This window comes from Panulirus ornatus, chromosome 5 (assembly GCF_036320965.1).
Source record: "Panulirus ornatus isolate Po-2019 chromosome 5, ASM3632096v1, whole genome shotgun sequence".
Lineage (NCBI taxonomy): Eukaryota > Metazoa > Arthropoda > Malacostraca > Decapoda > Palinuridae > Panulirus > Panulirus ornatus.
Window position 1 is genome coordinate 47908513 of NC_092228.1, and position 25653 is coordinate 47934165.

Genomic DNA, 25653 nt, shown 5'->3' on the forward strand with positions numbered 1-25653 from the left:
TTTCACCCTCCTGCATGTTCAGGCCCCGATCACTCAAAATCTTTTTCACTCCATCTTTCCACCTCCAATTTGGTCTCCCTACTTCTCCTCGTTCCCTCCACCTCCGACACATATATCCTCTTGGTCAATCTTTCCTCACTCATTCTCTCCATGTGCCCAAACCATTTCAAAACACCCTCTTCTGCTCTCTCAACCACTGCTCTTTTTATTTCCACACATCTCTCTTACCCTTACTATTACTTACTCGATCAAACCACCTCACACCACACATTGTCCTCAAACTTCTCATTTCCTGCACATCCACCCTCCTGCGCACAACTCTATCCATAGCCCACGCCTCGCAACCATACAACATTGTTGGAACCACTATTCCTTCAAACATACGCATTTTTGCTTTCCGAGATAATGTTCTCGACTTCCACACATTCTTCAAGGCTCCCAGGATTTTCGTCCCCCTCCCCCACCCTATGATTCACTTCCGCTTCCATGGTTCCCATCCGCTGCCAGATCCACCCCAGATATCTAAAACACTTTACTTCCTCCAGTTTTTCTCCATTCAAACTTACCTCCCAATTAACTTGACCCACAACCCTACTGTATCTAATAACCTTGCTCTTATTCGCATTTACTCTTAACTTTCTTCTTTCACACACTTTACCAAACTCATTCACCAGCTTCTGCAGTTTCTCACATGAATCAGCCACCAGCGCTGTATCATCAGCAAACAACAACTGACTCACTTCCCAAGCTCTCTCATCCACAACAGACTTCATACTTGCCCCTCTTTCCAAAACTCTTGCATTCACCTCCCTAACAACCCCATCCATAAACAAATTAAACAACCATGGAGACATCACACACCCCTGCCGTAAACCTACATTCACTGAGAACCAATCACTTTCCTCTCTTCCTACACGTACACATGCCTTACATCCTCGATAAAAACTTTTCACTGCTTCTAACAACTTGCCTCCCACACCATATATTCTTAATACCTTCCACAGAGCATCTCTATCAACTCTATCATATGCCTTCTCCAGATCCATAAATGCTACATACAAATCCATTTGCTTTTCTAAGTATTTCTCACATACATTCTTCAAAGCAAACACCTGATCCACACATCCTCTACCACTTCTGAAACCACACTGCTCTTCCCCAATCTGATGCTCTGTCCATACCTTCACCCTCTCAATCTATACCCTCCCATATGATTTACCAGGAATACTCAACAAACTTATACCTCTGTAACTTGAGCACTCACTCTTATCCTCTTTGCCTTTGTACAATGGCACTATGCATGCATTCCACCAATCCTCAGGCACCTCACCATGAGTCATACATACATTAAATAACCTTACCAACCAGTCAACAATACAGTCACCCCCTTTTTTAATAAATACCACTGCAATACCATCCAAACCTGCTGCCTTGCCGGCTTTCATCTTCTGCAAAGCTTTTACTACCTCTTCTCTGTTTACCAAAATCATTTTCCCTAACCCTCTCACTTTGCACACCACCTCAACCAAAACACCCTATATCTGCCACTCTATCATCAAACACATTCAATAAACCTTCAAAATACTCACTCCATCTCCTTCTCACATCACCACTACTTGTTATCACCTCCCCATTAGCGCCCTTCACTGAAGTACCCATTTGCTCCCTTGTCTTACGCACTTTATTTACCTCCTTCCACAACATCTTTTTATTCTCCCTAAAATTTAATGATACTCTCTCACCCCAACTCTAATTTGGCCTCTTTTTCACCTCTTGCACCTTTCTCTTGACCTCCTGTCTCTTTCTTTTATACATCTCCCACTCAATTGCATTTTTTCCCTGCAAAAATCGTCTAAATGCCTCTCTCTTCTCTTTCACTAATAATCTTATTTCTTCATCCCACCACTCACTACCTTTTCTAATCAACCCACCTCCCACGCTTCTCATGCCACAAACATCTTTTGCGCACTCCATCACTGATTCCCTAAATACATCCCATTCCTCCCCCACTCCCCTTACTTCCATTGTTCTCACCTTTTTCCATTGTGTACTCAGTCTCTCCTGGTACTTCCTCACACAAGTCTCCTTCCCAAGCTCACTTACTCTCACCACCCTCTTCACCCCAACATTCACTCTTCTTTTCTGAAAACCCCTACAAATCTTCACCTTCACCTCCACATGATAATGATCAGACATCCCTCCAGTTGCACCTCTCAGCACATTAACATCCAAAAGTCTCTGTTTCGTGCGCCTGTCAATTATCATGTAATCCAATAATGCTCTTTGGACATCTCTCCTACTTACATACATATACTTATATATATCTCGGTTTTTAAACCAGGTATTCCCAATCACCAGTCCTTTTTCAGCACATAAATCTACAAGCTCTTCACCATTTCCATTTACAACACTGAGCACCCCATGTATACCAATTATTCCCTCAACTGCCACATTACTCACCTTTGCATTCAAATCACCCATCACTATAACCCGGTCCCGTGCATCAAAACCAATAACACACTCATTCAGCTGCTCCCAAAACACTTGCCTCTCATGATCTTTCTTCTCATTCCCAGGTGCATATGCACCAATAATCACCCATCTCTCTCCATCAACTTTCAGTTTTACCCATATTAATCGAGAATTTACTTTCTTACATTCTATCACATGCTCCCACAACTCCTTTTTCAATAGTACTGCTACTCCTTCCCTTGCTCTTGTCCTCTCACTAACCCCTGACTTTACTCCCAAGACATTCCCAAACCACTCTTCCCCTTTACCCTTGAGCTTCGTTTCACTCAGAGCCAAAACATCCATTTTCCTTTCCTCAAACATACTACCTATTTCTCCTTTTTTCACATCTTGGTTACATCCACACATTTAGACACCCCAATCTGAGTCTACGAGGAGGATGAGCACTCCTCGCGTGACTCCTTCTGTTTCCCATTTTTAGAAAGTTAAAATACAAGGAGGGGAGGATTTCTGGCCCCCCGCTCCCGTCCCCTCTAGTCACCTTTTACGACACATGAGGAATGCATGGGAAGTATTCTTTCACCCTATATCATATTTTTTTTTTTTTTGATTTTCCAAAAGAAGGAACAGAGAAGGGGGCCAGGTAAGGATATTCCTCTAAGGCCAGGTCCTCTGTTCATAACGCTACCTCGCTAATGCGGGAAATGGCGAATAGTTAAAAAAAGAAAAAAAATCTGTGTGAAAGAAGAAAGCTGAAAGTAAATGTCAATAAGAGCAAGGTTATTAGGTACAGTAGGGTTGAGGGACAAGTCAACTGGAAGGTAAGTTTGAATGGAGAAAATCTGGAGGAAGTGAATTGTTTTAGATATCTGGGAGTCGATTTGGCAGCGGATGGAACCATGGAAGCGGAAGTGGATCATAGGGTGGGGGAGGGGGCGATAGTTCTGGGAGCATTGAAGAATGTGTGGAAGTTGAGAACTTTATCTCGTAAAGCAAAAATGGGTATGTTTGAAGGAATAGTGGTTCCAGCAATGTTATATGGTTTCGAGGCATGGGCTATGGATAGAGTTGTGCGGAGGAGGGTAGATTTGCTGGAAATGAGATGTTTGAGTACAATATGTGGTGTGAGGTGGTTTGATCGAGTAAGTAATAATAGAATAAGAGAGATGTGTGGCAATGAAAAGAGTGTGGTTGAGAGTGCAGAAGAGGGCGTTTTGAAATGGTTTGGTCGCATGGAGAGAATGAGTGAGGAAAGATTGACCAAGAGAATATATGTGTCAGAGGTGGAGGGAACGAGGAGAAGTGGGAGACCAAATTGGAGGTGGAAAGATGGAGTGAAAAAGCTTTTGAGTGATCTGGGCCTGAACATGCAGGAGGGTGAATGGCATGCAAGGAATGGAGTGAATTGGATCGATGTGGTATACCGGGGTCAGTGTGCTGTCAATTGATTGAACCAGGGCATGTGAAGCGTCTGGGGTAAACCATGGAAAGTTTTTTGGGGCCTGGATGTCGAAAGGGAGCTGTGGTTTCGGTACATTATTACATGACAGCTAGAGACTGAGTGTGAACGAATGTGGCCTTTGTTGTATTTTCCTAGCGCTACCTCATTCACAGTCGGGGAAGGGGGTTATTATTTCATATGTGGCGAGGTGGCGATGGGAATGAATAAAGGCAGACAGTATGAATTATGTACACGTGTATATATGTATATGTCTATGTGTGTATATATATGTATACATTGAGATGTATAGGTATGTACATTTGCATGTGTATGTGGGTGGGTTGGGCCATTCTTTCGTCTGTTTTCTTGCGCTACCTTGCTAACGTGGGGGACAGTGAGAAAGTAAAATAAATGAATAAAATATACAAATATATATATATATATATATATATATATATATATATATGGGAGTGGAACTGGCAGCGGATGGAACCATGGAAGTGGAAGTGGATCATAGGGTGGGGGAGGGGGCGAAAATTCTGGGAGCCTTGAAGAATGTGTGGAAGTCGAGAACATTATCTCGGAAAGCAAAAATGGGTATGTTTGAAGGAATAGTGGTTCCAACAATGTTGTATGGTTGCGAGGCGTGGGCTATGGATAGAGTTGTGCGCAGGAGGATGGATGTGCTGGAAATGAGATGTTTGAGGACAATGTGTGGTGTGAGGTGGTTTGATCGAGTAAGTAACGTAAGGGTAAGAGAGATGTGTGGAAATAAAAAGAGCGTGGTTGAGAGAGCAGAAGAGGGTGTTTTGAAATGGTTCGGGCACATGGAGAGAATGAGGGAGGAAAGATTGACCAAGAGAATATATGTGTCGGAGGTGGAGGGAACGAGGAGAAGAGGGAGACCAAATTGGAGGTGGAAAGATGGAGTGAAAAAGATTTTGTGTGCTTGGGGCCTGAACATGCAGGAGGGTGAAAGGAGGGCAAGGAATAGAGTGAATTGGAGCAATGTGGTATACCGGGGTTGACGTGCTGTCAGTGGATTGAATCAAGGCATGTGAAGCGTCTGGGGTAAACCATGGAAAGTTGTGTAGGTATGTATATTTGCGTGTGTGGACGTATGTATATACATGTGTATGGGGGTGGGTTGGGCCATTTCTTTCGTCTGTTTCCTTGCGCTACCTCGCAAACACGGGAGACAGCGACAAAGCAAAAAAAAAAAAAAATATATATATATATATATATATATATATATATATATATTTTTTTTTTTTTAAACTATTCGTTATTTCCCGCGCTAGCGAGGTAGCGTTAAGAACAGAGGACTGGGCCTTTTTTGGAATATCCTCACCTGGCCCCCTCTGTTCCTTCTTTTGGAAAATTAAAAAAAAAACGAGAGGGGAGGATTTCCAGCCCCCCGCTCCCTCCCCTTTTAGTCGCCTTCTACGACACACTGGGAATACGTGGGAAGTATTCTTAATCCCCTATCCCCAGGGATAATATATATATATATATATATATATATATATATATATATATATAGCCAGAGGTTGAACCATTATGTGACATTCATTTTTTTCATTTCATTTCTAGCTAGAAGTTTCAGTTTCTAAATTGTTTCTTACATTTTTCACATGTATATATATATGTATGTGTGTGTGTGTGTATATGTGCGTGTGTGTGTGTATGTGTATATTTTTTTTTTTTTTTTTTTTTATACTTTGTCGCTGTCTCCCGCGTTTGCGAGGTAGCGCAAGGAAACAGACGAAAGAAAGTGGCCCAACCCCCCCCCATACACATGTACATACGTCCACACACGCAAATATACATACCTACACAGCTTTCCATGGTTTACCCCAGACACTTCACATGCCTTGATTCAATCCACTGACAGCACGTCAACCCCTGTATACCACATCGCTCCAATTCACTCTATTCCTTGCCCTCCTTTCACCCTCCTGCATGTTCAGGCCCCGATCACACAAAATCTTTTTCACTCCATCTTTCCACCTCCAATTTGGTCTCCCTCTTCTCCTCGTTCCCTCCACCTCCGACACATATATCCTCTTGGTCAATCTTTCCTCACTCATTCTCTCCATGTGCCCAAACCATTTCAAAACACCCTCTTCTGCTCTCTCAACCACGCTCTTTTTATTTCCACACATCTCTCTTACCCTTACGTTACTTACTCGATCAAACCACCTCACACCACACATTGTCCTCAAACATCTCATTTCCAGCACATCCATCCTCCTGCGCACATCTCTATCCATAGCCCACGCCTCGCAACCATACAACATTGTTGGAACCACTATTCCTTCAAACATACCCATTTTTGCTTTCCGAGATAATGTTCTCGACTTCCACACATTTTTCAAGGCTCCCAAAATTTTCGCCCCCTCCCCCACCCTATGATCCACTTCCGCTTCCATGGTTCCATCCGCTGACAGATCCACTCCCAGATATCTAAAACACTTCACTTCCTCCAGTTTTTCTCCATTCAAACTCACCTCCCAATTGACTTGACCCTCACCCCTACTGTACCTAATAACCTTGCTCTTATTCACATTTACTCTTAACTTTCTTCTTCCACACACTTTACCAAACTCAGTCACCAGCTTCTGCTGTTTCTCACATGAATCAGCCACCAGCGCTGTATCATCAGTGAACAACAACTGACTCACTTCCCAAGCTCTCTCATCCCCAACAGACTTCATACTTGCCCCTCTTTCCAGGACTCTTGCATTTACCTCCCTAACAACCTCATCCATAAACAAATTAAACAACCATGGAGACATCACACACCCCTGCCGCAAACCTACATTCACTGAGAACCAATCACTTTCCTCTCTTCCTACACGTACACATGCCTTACATCCTCGATAAAAACTTTTCACTGCTTCTAACAACTTGCCTCCCACACCATATATTCTTAATACCTTCCACAGAGCATCTCTATCAACTCTATCATATGCCTTCTCCAGATCCATAAATGCTACATACAAATCCATTTGCTTTTCTAAGTATTTCTCACATACATTCTTCAAAGCAAACACCTGATCCACACATCCTCTACCACTTCTGAAACCGCACTGCTCTTCCCCAATCTGATGCTCTGTACATGCCTTCACCCTCTCAATCAATACCCTCCCATATAATTTACCAGGAATACTCAACAAACTTATACCTCTGTAATTTGAGCACTCACTCTTATCCCCTTTGCCTTTGTACAATGGCACTATGCACGCATTCCGCCAATCCTCAGGCACCTCACCATGAGTCATACATACATTAAATAACCTTACCAACCAGTCAACAATACAGTCACCCCCTTTTTTAATAAATTCCACTGCAATACCATCCAAACCTGCTGCCTTGCCGGCTTTCATCTTCCGCAAAGCTTTTACTACCTCTTCTCTGTTTACCAACTCATTTTCCCTAACCCTCGCACTTTGCACACCACCTCGACCAAAACACACTATGTCTGCCACTCTATCATCAAACACATTCAACAAACCTTCAAAATACTCACTCCATCTCCTTCTCACATCACCACTACTTGTTATCACCTCCCCATTTACGCCCTTCACTGAAGTTCCCATTTGCTCCCTTGTCTTACGCACCCTATTTACCTCCTTCCATATACATATATATATGTATATATACATATATATATGTATATTATCCCTGGGGATAGGGGTGAAAAAATACTTCCCACGCATTCCTCGCGTGTCGTAGAAAGCAACTAGAGGGGACGGGAGCGGGGGGCCAGAAATCCTCCCCTCCTTGTATTTTTTTTTAACTTTCTAAAATGGGAAACAGAAGAAGGAGTCACGCGGGGAGTGCTCATCCTCCTCGAAGGCTCAGATTGGGGTGCCTAAATGTGTGTGGATGTAACCAAGATGTGAAAAAAGGAGAGATAGGTAGTATGTTTGAGGAAAGGAACTTGGATGTTTTGGCTCTGAGTGAAACGAAGCTCAAGGGTAAAGGGGAAGAGTGGTTTGGGAATGTCTTGGGAGGAAAGTCAGGGGTTAGTGAGAGGACAAGAGCAAGGGAAGGAGTAGCAGTACTCCTGAAACAGGAGTTGTGGAAGTATGTGATAGAATGTAAGAAAGTAAATTCTCGATTAATATGGGTAAAACTGAAAGTTGATGGAGAGAGATGGGTGATTATTGGTGCATATGCACCTGGGCATGAGAAGAAAGATCATGAGAGGCAAGTGTTTTGGGAGCAGCTGAATGAGTGTGTTAGTGGTTTTGATGCACGAGACCAGTTTATAGTGTTGGGTGATTTGAATGCAAAGGTGAGTAATGTGGCAGTTGAGGGAATAATTGGTATACATGGGGTGTTCAGTGTTGTAAATGGAAATGGTGAAGAGCTTGTAGATTTATGTGCTAAAAAAGGACTGATGATTGGGAATACCTGGTTTAAAAACCGAGATATACATAAGTATACTTATGTAAGTAGGAGAGATGGCCAGAGAGCATTATTGGATTACATGATAATTGACAGGCGCGCGAAAGAGAGACTTTTGGATGTTAATGTGCTGAGAGATGCAACTGGAGGGATGTCTGATCATTATCTTGTGGAGGCTAAGGTGAAGATTTGTGTGGGTTTTCAGAAAAGAAGAGTGAATGTTGGGGTGAAGAGGGTGGTGAGAGTAAGTGAGCTTGGGAAGGAGACTTGTGTGAGGAAGTACCAGGAGAGACTGAGTACAGAATGGAAAAAGGTGAGAACAATGGAAGTAAGGGGAGTGGGGGAGGAATGGGATGTATTTAGGGAATCAGTGATGGATTGCGCAAAAGATGCTTGTGGCATGAGAAGAGTGGGAGGTGTGTTGATTAGAAAGGGTAGTGAGTGGTGGGATGAAGAAGTAAGAGTATTAGTGAAAGAGAAGAGAGAGGCATTTGGACGATTTTTGCAGGGAAAAAATGAAATTGAGTGGGAGATGTATAAAAGAAAGAGACAGGAGGTCAAGAGAAAGGTGCAAGAGGTGAAAAAAAGGGCAAATGAGAGTTGGGGTGAGAGAGTATCATTAAATTTTAGGGAGAATAAAAAGATGTTCTGGAAGGAGGTAAATAAAGTGCATAAGACAAGGGAGCAAATGGGAACTTCAGTGAAGGGCGCAAATGGGGAGGTGATAACAAGTAGTGGTGATGTGAGAAGGAGATGGAGTGAGTATTTTGAAGGTTTGTTGAATGTGTTTGATGATAGAGTGGCAGACATAGTGTGTTTTGGTCGAGGTGGTGTGCAAAGTGCGAGGGTTAGGGAAAATGAGTTGGTAAACAGAGAAGAGGTAGTAAAAGCTTTGCGGAAGATGAAAGCCGGCAAGGCAGCAGGTTTGGATGGTATTGCAGTGGAATTTATTAAAAAAGGGGGTGACTGTATTGTTGACTGGTTGGTAAGGTTATTTAATGTATGTATGACTCATGGTGAGGTGCCTGAGGATTGGCGGAATGCGTGCATAGTGCCATTGTACAAAGGCAAAGGGGATAAGAGTGAGTGCTCAAATTACAGAGGTATAAGTTTGTTGAGTATTCCTGGCAAATTATATGGGAGGGTATTGATTGAGAGGGTGAAGGCATGTACAGAGCATCAGATTGGGGAAGAGCAGTGTGGTTTCAGAAGTGGTAGAGGATGTGTGGATCAGGTGTTTGCTTTGAAGAATGTATGTGAGAAATACTTAGAAAAGCAAATGGATTTGTATGTAGCATATATGGATCTGGAGAAGGCATATGATAGAGTTGATAGAGATGCTCTGTAGAAGGTATTAAGAATATATGGTGTGGGAGGCAAGTTGTTAGAAGCAGTGAAAAGTTTTTATCGAGGATGTAAGGCATGTGTACGTGTAGGAAGAGAGGAAAGTGATTGGTTCTCAGTGAATGTAGGTTTGCGGCAGGGGTGTGTGATGTCTCCATGGTTGTTTAATTTGTTTATGGATGGGGTTGTTAGGGAGGTGAATGCAAGAGTTTTGGAAAGAGGGGCAAGTATGAAGTCTGTTGTGGATGAGAGAGCTTGGGAAGTGAGTCAGTTGTTGTTCGCTGATGATACAGCGCTGGTGGCTGATTCATGTGAGAAACTGCAGAAGCTGGTGACTGAGTTTGGTAAAGTGTGTGAAAGAAGAAAGTTAAGAGTAAATGTGAATAAGAGCAAGGTTATTAGGTACAGTAGGTTTGAGGGTCAATTCAATTGGGAGGTGAGTTTGAATGGAGAAAAACTGGAGGAAGTGAAGTGTTTTAGATATCTGGGGGTGGATCTGTCAGCGGATGGAACCATGGAAGCGGAAGTGGATCATAGGGTGGGGGAGGGGGCGAAAATTCTGGGAGCCTTGAAGAATGTTTGGAAGTCGAGAACATTATCTCGGAAAGCAAAAATGGGTATGTTTGAAGGAATAGTGGTTCCAACAATGTTGTATGGTTGCGAGGGGTGGACTATGGATAGAGTTGTGCGCAGGAGGATGGATGTGCTGGAAATGAGATGTTTGAGGACAATGTGTGGTGTGAGGTGGTTTGATCGAGTAAGTAACGTAAGGGTAAGAGAGATGTGTGGAAATAAAAAGAGCGTGGTTGAGAGAGCAGAAGAGGGTGTTTTGAAATGGTTTGGTCACATGGAGAGAATGAGTGAGGAAAGATTGACCAAGAGGATATATGTGTCGGAGGTGGAGGGAACAAGGAGAAGAGGGAGACCAAATTGGAGGTGGAAAGATGGAGTGAAAAAGATTTTGTGTGATTGGGGCCTGAACATGCAGGAGGGTGAAAGGAGGGCAAAGAATAGAGTTAATTGGAGCGATGTGGTATACCGGGGTTGACGTGCTGTCAGTGGATTAAATCAAGGCATGTGTATGGGGCTGGGTTGGGCCATTTCTTTCGTCTGTTTCCTTGCGCTACCTCGCAAACGCGGGAGACAGCGACAAAGAAAAAAAAAAAAAAATATATACATATATGATACTCTCTCACTCCGTCCCATTTATCCTCTTTTTCAACCCTTGCACCTTTCTCGTGACCTCGTGCCACTTTTTTTATGCATATCCCAGTCATTTTTACTCCTTCCGTGCAATTATTGTTGAAATGCCTCTCTTTTCCTTTTCACTAACAACCTTACTTCTTCATCCCACCACTCACTACCCTTTCTACTCTGCCCACCTCCCATCTTTCTTATGCCACATGCATCCTTTCCACAAGCCATCGCTGCTTCCCTAAATACCTCCCATTCTCATTCACTCCCCTCATGTCATATGCTCTCACTTCTTGCCATTTTACACTAAATCTCTCCTTGTACTTTTTCTTACAAGTGTCCTTTTCAAGCTCACGTACTCTCACCACTCCCTTCTCACCAACATTCTCTCTTCCTTTTTTTGAAAACCTCTACAAATTTTCCCCTTCACCTCCACAAGATAGTGATAAGACATCCCTTCAGCTGCCCCTCTCAGCTCGTTAACACCCAAAACTCTCTCTTTGTAACATGTAATCGCATCTTCCTTTTGACCATCTCTCCTACTCACATACATATGCTTATGTATATCTCTCTTTTTAAACCAGGTATTTTCAGTCCTTTTTCTGCACACAGATCCACAAGGTCTTTACATTTCCATTTACAGCAATGAACACCCATGTACACCAATTATACCCCCAACTGCAACATTACACTTCTTTGCATTTAAATCACCCATCACCCATCATTGTAACCCACTCTTGTGCATCAAAGCTGCTAACACACTCACTCAGCTGCTCCCAAAATACTTGCCTCTCATGATCTTTTTTCTCATGATTTGTTACACAGGCATTAATAATCACCCATCTCTCTCCATCCACTTTCAGTTTTTTTTTTTTTTTTTTTTTTTTCCGCTGTCTCCCGCGTTTGCGAGGTAGCGCAAGGAAACAGACGAAAGAAATGGCCCAACCCACCCCCATACACATGTATATACATACGTCCACACACGCAAATATACATACCTACACAGCTTTCCATGGTTTACCCCAGACGCTTCACATGCCCTGATTCAATCCACTGACAGCACGTCAACCCCGGTATACCACATCAATCCAGTTCACTCTATTCCTTGCCCTCCTTTCACCCTCCTGCATGTTCAGGCCCCGATCACACAAAATCTTTTTCACTCCATCTTTCCACCTCCAATTTGGTCTCCCACTTCTCCTCGTTCCCTCCACCTCCGACACATATATCCTCTTGGTCAATCTTTCCTCACTCATTCTCTCCATGTGCCCAAACCATTTCAGAATACCCTCTTCTGCTCTCTCAACCACGCTCTTTTTATTTCCACACATCTCTCTTACCCTTACGTTACTTACTCGATCAAACCACCTCACACCACACATTGTCCTCAAACATCTCATTTCCAGCACATCCATCCTCCTGCGCACAACTCTATCCATAGCCCACGCCTCGCAACCATACAACATTGTTGGAACCACTATTCCTTCAAACTACCCATTTTTGCTTTCCGAGATAATGTTCTCGACTTCCACACATTCTTCAAGGCTCCCAGGATTATAGCCCCCTCCCCCACCCTATGATCCACTTCCGCTTCCATGGTTCCATCCGCTGCCAGATCCACTCCCAGATATCTAAAACACTTTACTTCCTCCAGTTTTTCTCCATTCAAACTTACCTCCCAATTGACTTGACCCTCAACCCTACTGTACCTAATTACCTTGCTCTTATTCACATTTACTCTTAACTTTCTTCTTTCACACACTTTACCAAACTCATTCACCAGCTTCTGCAGTTTCTCACATGAATCAGCCACCAGCGCTGTATCATCAGCGAACAACAACTGACTCACTTCCCAAGCTCTCTCATCCCCAACAGACTTCATACTTGCCCCTCTTTCCAAAACTCTTGCATTCACCTCCCAAACATCCCCATCCATAAAGAAATTAAACAACCATGGAGACATCACACACCCCTGCCGCAAACCTACATTCACTGAGAACCAATCACTTTCCTCTCTTCCTACACATACACATGCCTTACATCCTTGATAAAAACTTTTCACTGCTTCTAACAACTTGCCTCCCACACCATATATTCTTAATACCTTCCACAGAGCATCTCTATCAACTCTGTCATATGCCTTCTCCAGTTCCATAAATGCTACATACAAATCCATTTGCTTTTCTAAGTATTTCTCACATACATTCTTCAAAGCAAACACCTGATCCACACATCCTCTACCACTTCTGAAACCACACTGCTCTTCCCCAATCTGATGCTCTGTACATGCCTTCACCCTCTCAATCAATACCCTCCCATATAATTTACCAGGAATACTCTACAAACTTTCAGTTTTACCCACTTTAATCTAGAATTTACTTTCTTACACTCAGTTTACACGTCAGCTAACTTGAAAAAAATGTGGAGACTCTTTTGCCATGGCCACCCTTTGATGGGAGTTTCTAGAGTGAATGGGCATCAGAGATATTGATAGATAGATAAATACATTGAAAAGAGGATTATGTATAAGACTGAAGACAGTCCAAAACTTTCCCATAAGTTCATCTGGAGAAAAGTATCTGTCAAAGAGTATCTAGGTACACTAAGGGAATTTGAAGGAAAAGCTGTTGATGGTGATGATGTAGTATATGTGGTGTTGAGGGATAACTTTAAAAAAGTGTTTTCAAATGGGGGACAATATTGTACCAATCTTTACAATGGCAGAGGCAAGAAATCTTGGAAAATATAGGAACTGATATAATGAGGCTATCAAACAAGTTTACCAATTTAAAGCCTATGATTCTGATGAAATCTTTTCTTATGTGCTTAGGGAATATGTGTTGACATATGCTAGATCATTCAAAATATTGTTCAGATAATTGCTGGAGGAAGTGGAGGCTTCAGAGATATGGAAGGGGGCAAATTTCCAGCAAATGTTTTATAAATGTAACAAGATGTTGCACTGAATTACAGGTCATTCTCACAAGCAAGTGTAGTCTGTAAACCAATGAAAAAGGTGATCATAAAGTAATTAATTGCTTGTAGTTGAGAAACTACCAAACTAGGAGGTAACACAGGTTGAAAGAAAGGAGGTCATGCAGTATAAATCTTCTGGTATTCTGATTTTGATTTATATGACATGGTAAGATGAAAGAGATGGATGGGTGAACTGTTTGTGCCTGAACTACTAAAAAGCTATCGATACTGTACTCCATTGGAGGTTGTTTAAGAGGCAAGAACCACAGGCCACAATGAAGGGAGACTCCCTCACTGGAAGGGGGCAAAGGACACAGGTAAGAGAAGGATTCTCGAAAAAGGTTGGGTTCATAAGTGGTGTGCCACATGGCCTGGTCTTAGGCCCACTGCTTCTCTTGGTGTGTGTTAATGACTTAACTGATAGACTGGACTTATACCTAAATATAATTGTAGATGATGCCAAGTCATGAGAAAAGTAAGAATGTGGCACCAGCTTAAAGGGGGATCTGTACAAACAACAAAGTGAACCTAAACAATATTATGTCTCTCAGGTTTGGTTACCACACTTAAAGGACAAAGATCTGATTGAAAGGGTCCAGAGAAGAAAAACTAAGATGGTACTTAAATTAAGAGATCTTAGTCACAGTGAGAAGTTAAGGGTTACAAGTTTCTCCACCATGTAAAAAAAGCAATAGAGGGAAGACAACCTGATTAATGCCTTTAAGTTTCTAATTCAGTTGGATGATGTTAATAATGAACAGCTCTTCATGGGATACATTACCAAGGTAATTAGAGGTTGAGACAAGAAGCTGGCTAGTAGAACTGAAAAGAAGCACTGTTTAATGTAGGGTTGGTTGATGATTGGAATGACTAAACAAGGACATTGAATGCTGGCAGTGCACAAAGGTTGAAAAGGTTACTTGATGGTATAAAAAGTTTAAGAGATGTGAATACATGAGTGTATAACTCTCTCCTCAGACTGCACAAAGAAGCAGGTGCAGTTACGTGAAGACAAACCCACACTCAGACAGAAAAATGGAATATACTGATTTAGGCTTTGTAGTAACCATTGTCCTTAACTTTATCAGTCAGTAAGTGATCACATGAGTTAAGGACTCATATAGGGGAACTCTGGCTTTTACAAACTCCTGTCATAGTTATTCTTGAATTTATATATACAGGGACTGTGTACTGTCCATTTTGGAACTACTTTACAAGAACTTATCACTATGTTTTACTTCTGTGCTGCTTTTATTTATTGGTATTTATTCTTTAGGGACTACAAAAATTTAAACAATTCTCATTTTGTTTGATGCAGGTCCCTCCTTCAATCATATATTAAATGAGAGTGGAGAGGAACTTAGCAAGCTGTTAGGATCAACCAATCAACAGAGAAGCGAATTTTTGCACTCCAGACTCTAACATGGGTGTGTAAGGCTTTAGTCATTCGTGATGCAAAAGACCACATTACATGGACAGCAAAGGTATGTCATCAGTTGCACAGTTTTGTTTGTGTGATATGTGATGCTTCTTATTTCATGTATCACAGTTTGGTTATAAATTTATAGTTTGTAAGATATCATCAACTGTAAATGATTGATTTTGGATAATGCAGTCGCTATTGAATATAAAGATATGAAGGTTGATATTAAGACATATAACTTTAGGATATATGATATCATCAGTTGTCATTGATTGATTTTGGGCATCACAGTTATTGTTAGATATAAGATCCAAAAGTGAATGTTAAAACTTTCTTTTTGTAGATAACCATTTGTCTTTCCACAGATGCAAGATTTACTCTGTGACCCAGACATAGGGCTAGATGCTGCCCGCAACTTTGAAGTTATATTAAAAGATCATACATATGCTCTCACCCCAGAAACCTTTGGTAATATAAGGTATATGAATGTTTTTTTTTTTTTTTAATTTTCCAAAAGAAGGATCAGAAAGGGGGCCAGGTGAGGATATTCCCTCAAAGGCCCAGTCCTCTGTTTTTAATGCTACCTCACTAGCACGGGAAATGGCGAATAGTTTGAAAGAAAAAAAAGATGAATGTTTTTGTCATATTGATCATCAGTCCCGGTGATAGTAATTTATTGTCTGTGTTCTTTGTTCACCATTATCAGTGTGGTGAATACAAAAACCTTCCCCACAGAGACTGTCTCTACTTCCTGTAGTTCATTTGGTTATAAAAGAGTATGTTTTATTTCATATTTTGCTTGTAGAATGCAACCTTTCATGTGTTATGTTGCACTACATTGCATGCAGTATTGAATAAGATGCTTAGTTAATGAAATGTCAAGCATCATTGTTATCTTGGAATACATATATCCATTACTAAATTGTTGATGTTCATATAATGCATATTGTCCCAGGACCTCTAGCAGAATTTACATATTTTTTCATTAGAAGAGCCAAGATCTACTTTACAGTAGTAGGCATTTGACATGACAGTGATACAGAAAAGAGGTATAACAGTGAGAGGACAGTTTGACTGACCTTACTAAGATTTTTAGTAGTACAGGATTTTCTTTCTCTTCATACATCTATTCTTAGTGTATTGGTAGGGTGTATGACTGGATAATGATTAATCATTTTGAAAGGTTAAGTGTGTCCCATATTGTTGAAGAACACACCAAGTTTAGACAGAGAAGAGGTTGTGTAGATCAGACTTTTGCCTTTGGCAAGTGATGGAGAAAGTTTAGAAAAATGGCATATTTAGCATTTTTGCATTTAAGAAAAGGCTTATAAGAAAGTGAATAAGAATATTTTTTTGTAAGTTTTGACTCAGTATGGTATGCATAGAGGTCTCAATACTGTTAGAAGCTTTTATAATGGAAGTATGTGCAAATGTGAGTGTTTGTATGAATGAGAGATCTGAAGTAGATGTTGGATGCATCAAAGTCTTGTGAAGTTACCCTGGTTTATTAACATTTCCTTGGATGGTGCATTACATGAGATTAAAGTGAGGTGGGGTGATTGTGGTGTGCTAATTAACCTTAGAGAAAACAGAAAGTTGCCACAGTTGTTGCACCCATATAGTGTGATATTAGCTAAATTGGGGGAGGATTTAGACTCATTGGTGCACCTTTTCAATGATGTACATAGAAGGATGCTGAAAGTAGATGCAACTTAATAAGACACCAGTGTTTCGAAAGGAAGGGAGTTTATGTTGTAAGAGTAATTTGCCTAATGAAGAACTGAAATATTTTGTGAATATAGGTATCTGGGAGTAAAGTTAGGTAACGATGATAATGGGAAAGCTGAACTTGAGAGTCATACGAGTGAGAAAAATTGGGATTGCTTTGAAAGATGGCAAATGGAAAGAATTTAAGCTTACAGTGTGCAAGAAGCTTGCATGAAGGATTACTTGTGCTAGAAAAAGTAAAGAAATGGAGGTAATAGAAATAGATAAAATAGTGTGCTCAAGTTAAAGATAGGAAATGAAATAGAATTATGAAATGTGAGAAGGTTATAAGCTGTAAATGTAATGTTGATTGAAATAATGTAGGATGATATGGTTATGTAGAATGTATGGTATCTCTTAGGTTGGTCAGGAAGATGCTTAGCAGTGCAGTGTAAGGGTTTGTATGTAGCATTTATGAATGTGGAGAAAACATAGGATGGGGTCTGTATAGATGCTTTGTTGAGATGTTGCAAAATATGTTGTGGGAGGAAATCTGTAAGGAGGGGGTAAGGAGTTTTAATCAAGATTGTAGGTGTGTAACTAAGTATATTTGAGAGGGAGATGAGTGGTTCCAGGTGAAATTGGGTTTGTGGAAGGTTGTGTATGATGTCACCATTGTTGTTAAGTTTCTTTGTGGATGGAGTAGTGAGGAAGTTAAATGCAAGGGTCTTGGAGAGAGAGGCAGCAGGTACACAGTCTGTATGGGTTAGGGGCTTTGGAGGTGAGTTATTTGTTTGCTGATGACACAGCAGTGATGGCAAATTCAAGTGAGAAACTGCAAAAGTTGGTGTCTGAGTTGATTGAATTGGGCTGTATGTTTGAAAGAACAAAATTTGGAGGAAGTGCAGTATTTTAGATACCTTGGAGTGGACAAGTCAGTGAATGGAACCATGGAAGCAGAGATGATGCATAAGGTGGGAGGGGGTTGAAGGTTCTAGGAACGTTAAGGGATGTGTTGAAAGAGCGGTCATTATCTAGGTGATCAAAAATGTGTTTGTTAGGAGGTACAGCAGTCCCATCAATGTTCTATGGATGCTGGGCATGGGCATTATTTGAGACTTTTACAAAAGAGGGTACCTGTTTTGGAAATGGAATGTTTGAGGACATCATGTGGTGTGAGGAGGGTCAATTGAGTTAGTAATGATAGGGTAAGAGGGGGGTCTGGTAACAAGAAGTGTTGTTAAGAGAGCTGCAGAACATTTGCTAAAATCATTTGAACATATTTATATTTTTTTACATGAGAAAGACAAACAGGAGGCCAGATTGACCCACAACTGGGTTGTCAGGTAAAAAAAGAAAGTTTGACCTAACATGAAAATGTAATTCTGCACAGCAGTTTTTTAAGCTATCACCAACTCCTTGCTGCTGCACATAGCCTTCTATTGTCCATGTTACTGCTGTTATTTATACAGTTTATTTCTGGCATTCTTCTCAGAGTATACGTGAATTTATAAGATTTCTAAATGACTTTTGAAGGTATTCATATTCTTAGCATTGAGAGAGAGCAAAATTGGGTATGTTTGAAGGAATAGTATTTTCAACACTATTATAGGGTTGCAAGGCATGGGCTATAGATAGGGTTGTATGAAGAAGGGTGGATGTGTTGGAAATGAAATGTTTGAGGACAGTATGTGGTGTGAGGTGTTGATTGAGTTAGTAATGAAAGGGTAAGAGACATGTGTGGAAATGAAAAGAGTGTGGTTGAGAGAGCAGAAGAGAATGTGTTGAAATAGTTTGGACATATGGAGAGAATTAGTGAGGAGAGGTTGAAAAAGAGGGTATATGTGTCAGAGGTGGAGGGAACAGGGAGGAGCAGGAGACAAAATTGGAGGTGGAAGGATGGGGTGAAAAAATTTTGTATGATTGGGGCCTGAACATACAGGAGGGTGAGAGGAATGCAAGGAATAGAGTAAATTGGAACATTGTGGTATACTGGGGTCGACATGCTGTCAGTGGACTGAAGCAGTGCATGGAAAGGTCCATGGGGCCTGGATGTGGATAAGGAGCTGTATTTTCGGTGTATTACACATGACAGATAGAGACTGAGCGTGAACAAGTGTAGCCTTTTTTTTTTTTGTTTTCCTGGTGCTATCATGCTGAAGTAGGGGGGTAGTGATCTGTTTCCTATTGGGTGGGGTGGTCCAGGAATGGATGAAAGCAAGCAAATATGAATATATCCAATATGTATATGCATATGTCTGTGTATGTGTATGTATATATATTACTATTTTATTTTTCATTATACTTTGTCGCTGTCTCCCGCATTAGCGAGGTAGCGCAAGGAAACTGACAAAAGGATGGCCCAACCCACCCACATACACATGTATATACATTCATGTTTATACATCTCAATGTATACATATATATACACACACACATATACATATATACACATGTACATAATTCATACTGTCTGCCCTTAATAATTCCCATCGCCACCCTGCCATACATGAAATGACAACCCCTTCCCCCAGCATGTGTGTGAGGTAGTGCTAGGAAAAGACAATAAAGGCCACATTCGTTCACACTCAGTCTCTAGCTGTCATGTATAATGCACCGACCCCACAGCTCCCTTTCCACATCCAGGCCCCACAAAACTTTCCATGGTTTACCCCAGACGCTTCACATGCCCTGGTTCAATTCATTGACAGCATGTCGACCCCAGTATACCACATCATTCAATTCACTCTATTCCTTGCATGCCTTTCACCCTCCTGCATGTTCAGGCCCCAATCACTCAAAATCTTTTTCACTCCATCTTTCTACCTCCAGATTGGTTTCCCACTTCTCCTCATTCCCTCCACCTCTGAAACATATATCTTCTTTGTCAATCTTTCCTTACTCATTCTCTCCATGTGACCAAACCATTTCAAAACACCCTCTTCTGCTGTCTCAACTACACTTTATTTATTACCACACATCTCTCTTATTCTATTATTACTTACTCGATCAAACCACCTCACACCACATATTGTCCTCAAACATCTCTTTTCCAGCACATCCACCCTCCTCTACACAACTCCATCTATAGCCCACGCCTCACAACCATATAACATTGTTGGAACCACTATTCCTTCAAATATACCCATTTTTGCTTACCAAGATAATGTTCTCAACTTCCACACATTTTTCAACGCTCTCAGAACTTTCGCCCCCCTCCCCCACCCTATGATTCACTTCCGCTATCATGGTTCCATCCGCTGCCAAATCCACTCCCAGATATCTAAAACACTTCTTCCTCCAGTTTCTCTCCATTCAAACTTACCTCCCATTTGACTTGACCCTCAACCCTACTATACCTAATACCCTTGCTCTTATTCACATTCACTCTCAGCTTTCTTCTTTCTCACACTTTACCATACTCAGTCACCAACTTCTACAGTTTGCAGTTTCTCACCCAAATCAGCCACCAGCGCTGTATCATCAGCAAACAACAACTGACTCACTTCCCAAGCTCACTCATCCACAGCAGACTGCATACTTGCCCCTCTTTCCAAAACTCTTGCATTCGCCTCCCTAAGAACCCCACCCATAAACAAATTAAACAACGCACCCCTGCCACAAACTGACATCTACTGAGAACCAATCACTTTCCTCTCTTCCTACACGTACACATGCCTTACATCCTCGATAAAAACTTTTCACTGCTTCTAACAGCTTACCTCCCACACCATATATTCTTAATACCTTCTACAGAGCATCTCTATCAACTCTTATCATATGCCTTCTCCCGATCCATAAATGCTACATACAAATCCATTTGCTTTTCTAAGTATTTCTCACATACATTCTTCAAAGCAAACACCTGATCCACACATCCTCTACCACTTCTGAAACCACACTGCTCTTCCCCAATCTGATGCTCTGTACATGCCTTCACCCTCTCAATCAATACCCTCCCATATAATTCACCAGGAATACTCAACAAACTTTTATACCTCTGTAATTTGAGCACTCACTCTTATCCCCTTTATCTTTGTACAGTCGCACTATGCAAGCATTCTGCCAGTCCTCAGGCACCTCACCATGAGTCATACATACATTAAATAACCTTACCAACCAGTTAACAATACAATCACCCCGTTTTAATAAATTCCATTGCAATACCATCCAAACCCGCTGCCTTGCCGGCTTTCATCTTCCGCAAAGCTTTTACTACTTCTTCTCTGTTTACCAAATCATTCTCCCTAACCCTCTCACTTTGCACACCCTCTTGACCAAAACACCCTATATCTGCCACTCTTATCATCAGACACATTCTACAAACCTTCAAAATACTCATTCCATCTTCTTCTCACATCCCCATTTGCCCCCTTCACTGATGTTCCCATTTGTTCCCTTGTCTTATGCACTATATTTACCTCCTTCCAAAACATCTTTTTATTCTCCCTGTGGATAGGGAAGAAAGAATATTTGCCATGCATTCCTCACGTGTCGTAGAAGGTGACTAAAGAGGATGGGAGCGGGGGCTAGAAACCCTCCCCTCCTTGTATTTTAACTTTTTAAATGGGGAAACAGAAGAAGGAGTCACACGGGGAGTGCTCATCCTCCTCGAAGGCTCAGATTTGGGTATCTAAATGTGTGTGGATCTAACCAAGATGAGAAAAAGGAGAGATAGGTAGTATGTTTGAGGAAAGGAACCTGGATGTTTTGGCTCTGAGTGAAATGAAGCTCAAGGGTAAAGGGGAAGAGTGGTTTGAGAATGTCTTGGGATTAAAGTCAGGGGTTGGTGAGAGGACAAGAGCAAGGGAAGAAGCAGCACTTCTCCTGAAACAGGAGTGGTGGGAGTATGTGATAGAGTGTAAGAAAGTAAACTCGAGATTGATATGGGTTAAAGTGAAAGTGGATGGAGAGAGATTGGTGATTATTGGTGCATATGCACCTGGACATAAGAAGAAAGATCATGAGAGGCAATTGTTTTTGGAGCAGTCGAGTGAGTGTGTTATTAGTTTTGATGCACGAGACCGGGTTATAGTGATGGGTGATTTGAATGCAATGATGAGTAATGTGGCAGTTGAGGGGACAATTGGTGTATATGGGGTGTTCAGTGTTGTAAATGGAAATGGTGAAGAGCTTGTAGATTTATGTGCTGAAAAAGGACTGGTGATTAGGAATACCTGGTTTAAAAAGAGAGATATACATAAGTATACGTATGTAATTAGAAGAGATGGCCAGAGGGCGTTATTGGATTACGTGTTAATTAATAGGCATGCAAAAGAGAGACTTCTGGATGTTAATGTACTGAGAGGTGCAACTGGAGGGATGTCTGATCATTATCTTGTGGAAGCAAAGGTGAAGATTTGTAGGGGTTTTCAGAAAAGAAGAGAGAATGTTGGGGCGAAAAGAGTGGTGAGAGTAAGTGAGCTTGTGAAGGAGACTTGTTTGAGGAAGTACCAGGAGAGACTGAGCACAGAATGGAAAAAGGTGAGAACAAAGGATGTAAGGGGAGTGGGGGGGGGAATGGGATGTATTTAGGGAAGCAGTGATGGCTTGTGCAAAAGATGCTTGTTGCATGAGAAGCGTGGGAGGTGGGCAGATTAGAAAGGGTAGTGAGTGGTGGGATGAAGTAAGATTGTTAGTGAAAGAGAAGAGAGAGGCATTTGGACGAATTTTGCTGGGAAATAATGCAAATGAGTGGGAGATGTATAAAAGAAAGAGGCAGGAGGTCAAGAGAAAGGTACAAGAGGCAAAAAAGAGGGCAAATGAGAGTTGGGGTGAGAGAGTATGTATATGTATATGTTTCTAATGAGTCCATGGGGAAAATGAAACACGATAAGTTCCCAAGTGCACTTTTGTGTAATAATCACATCATCAGGGGAGACACAAGAGAGGAATATGTCAGTTTATATACATCGAAGAGACGAAGTGTCCAGTGACTTGGATTAAATCACTGTGAAGTCTACGTTTTTCAAGGGAGAAGGGATCCACGTGTTTAAGCCTCTCTTCATATGCTAGATTTCTAAGGGATAGGATCAGTTTTGCCATGCATCTTTGTACTTGTTCTAGTTTTTTCTCATCTTTTGTTGTTTGTGGACCTAAACTGGACTGCACATTCAAGGTGTAGTCTTACTAGAGAATTATAAAGTAAGAATTGCTTCTGGTGTCTTGTAATCTGTGTTTTTAGCTATGAAACCTAACATTTGGTTGCCTTTTTTACTTACTGCTCGACACTGGTTAGTGTACTTCAGATTGTTGCTAATGACAACTCCAAGGTCCTTTTCTTCATTTACTTTAGTTAGAGTGTTTCTGAATAGTTTCTAGTTGTAACGTGTATTCTTATCTCCAGAGTGCATAACTTTGCACTTGTCTACGTTAAACTTCATTTGCCATCTGTCTGACCACTCTGCTAGTAAGTTAAGATCTCTTTAAATCATTTTGAAGCCTTGTCAGTTTACAGCTCTACCTCCTAGTTTAGTTTCGTCTTCAAATTTGGAGATCTTAGATATGAGACCAAGTTCTAGGTTATTAAAGTATATTATGAAAAGAATTGGCCCTTTGACCGTCTCCTGTGGTACACCTCTCATTATGTTTAGCCAGTCTGAAGCTTTGCCGTTTAATACTTTATGTAAAAGTCTCTTGTGATGTACTTTATTGAAAGCCTTTTGGAAAAATTGACATAATTCATCAGATGGTACTTTTTCATCCCAATTCTGATAAAAAATGTTAAAAGATTCCATCAAATTCATCAGGTAGGATCTTATATTGCAGAAACCAAATTGGTTCTCCAATATGATTTTGTGTTCTAGAAACGTGACAATTTTATCTCGTATTATTTTTTCCTTGTTTTACTTAAACTGATGCAAGGCCAATTAGGTGGTAGTTCAAGGCACACTTTTTGTCTCTTTTTCTTTTATATATAGGAGCAACAGTTGGAACCTGACCATCCAATAGAGATTTGTTGAATATTTTTGATATGGGGTTTATCAGCTGTCTTATGACCTCTTTTATGAATTTGGAGCTAAGTTATCTGGGCCATTGGATTTGTTAGGATTTAACTGGTCCAGGAATTTAAGTACTTCAGAGCTCTTTATTTCTCTAACCTAAATGTTTCAGATCCTTGAAACATTTTGATTGGTTGCAATATTCGAGATGTTCCTCAGTTGTGAATACAGAGTTAAATATATTCCTCAATTGTGAATGCAGAGTTAAAGGAATAATTTAGTATGGTAGCCATTTCCTTGTCATCAGTAATTAATGTGTCATGTTCGTTTTGTAATGGTCCAATTCCTTCTTTTACTGTCTTCCTTTGTCTTATATATTTGGAGAATTCCTTAGGATTCTTCTTAACTTTTAAGGAAATTCTTTTTCCTTCCTTGCGTTTACTTTCTCTTATGGCCTGTATGCACTCTCTTTAGATTTTGATTAATGCTTGGTGATTTTCATTGGTTCCCATTGATTTGAATTTCTTGTATGTTTTCTTCTTTGGCAAATTAGGACTTTTGTCGTATTCATCATGATGGTTTTGAAATATTGCAAGTTCTCTTTGTAATTCATGGAAAATATTTATTTTCAATCTCGATTTGTGTGTTTTTACAATTTCTCCACATTTCCTCTACTGTGTGAACATCAAGAACTTTTGCTCAATTGGTACTGCGAATTTTGTGTCTAATGTTTGCAAAATTTGCTAGCCTGTAGTCTGGGATTAAGAAGCTATATTTTCATTTATTTCATAATCAGGATTTATCTCTAATGTAATCAAACTCTGATCACTGTTTGACAAACTCTTACCCACTTTGCAAGAGTTGATTTTGTGTCACTGGTGAGAACAAGATCAAAAATATTTTTATCTCTGTTTTTTGATTGATTGTTCTAGAATAGCGTCTTCAATCAGTTCTGTTAGTCATTCCCTCACGGTCACCTGTTAACATGTTCCAGTTTATGTTTGGATGTTTGGACTCTTATTATTATAACCTCTTTACTGTTTACCATAGTTTTGATTTCATTGTATAGCATCTCATTGTCATTTTCCATTTGCTTAGGAAGTATGTAAATATCGCCGAGACGTAGTTTGCTTTTGAACGTGTTGGTAATGTCAACATAAAGAGAGTTGTAAGTGTGTAGGTCTACTTTGTTTATCTTGATAGGACTTAGATTGTTATCAGTGTAGATCAAAACTCCACCACCTACCCTGTATAAGAAATCTTTCATAAATAGTTTGTGTTTGGGTAGTGTTAATTTGGCAATTAAGTGTTTATTCTCAGAGTTTACCCCTGTTTCTGAGATTGCAATAATGTACAGTTTTTCAGTAACTGCATTGGGTATAAGTTCATGTTTTGTAATGATGCTCCAGGCATTTGTGTATGTTAAACTTATTTTCCTTTGAGTTGATTTCTGGACTGAATTTGCCTTTTTTTACTATCTGTATATTTGTTTGTATTATCACTGTTAATGACTATGTGTGCAGCAGCGAGAGAGAGAGACGGTTCTCCATCTGTTTTGGGCTCACTGCTTTACTCTGACCCTCCTTTCACTGGACCCTACCAACTTTATTCCCGAAAATTACCTGAGAGTTAAGCTGTGGCTGCACTAACCCACTACTTATACTGCCTGAGTTTTCCCCAACTGACCCTACTTGACCTTTCTTTGTCAGAGGGAAAAAGGAAAAAGGGTGGACCAAGTT

General features: G+C 40.7%; 1 protein-coding gene across 1 annotated transcript in view; it reads left to right on the forward strand.

Annotated features, from left to right (window-relative positions):
- Mms19 (MMS19 nucleotide excision repair protein) overlaps positions 1–25653 on the forward strand; it is a 561976-nt gene that overhangs the window by 478188 nt on the left and 58135 nt on the right. Inside the window, 3 exon segments of the mRNA XM_071662204.1 lie at positions 15162–15230; positions 15233–15327; positions 15632–15744. Of these exon segments, the coding sequence (XP_071518305.1) occupies positions 15162–15230; positions 15233–15327; positions 15632–15744 (277 nt within the window).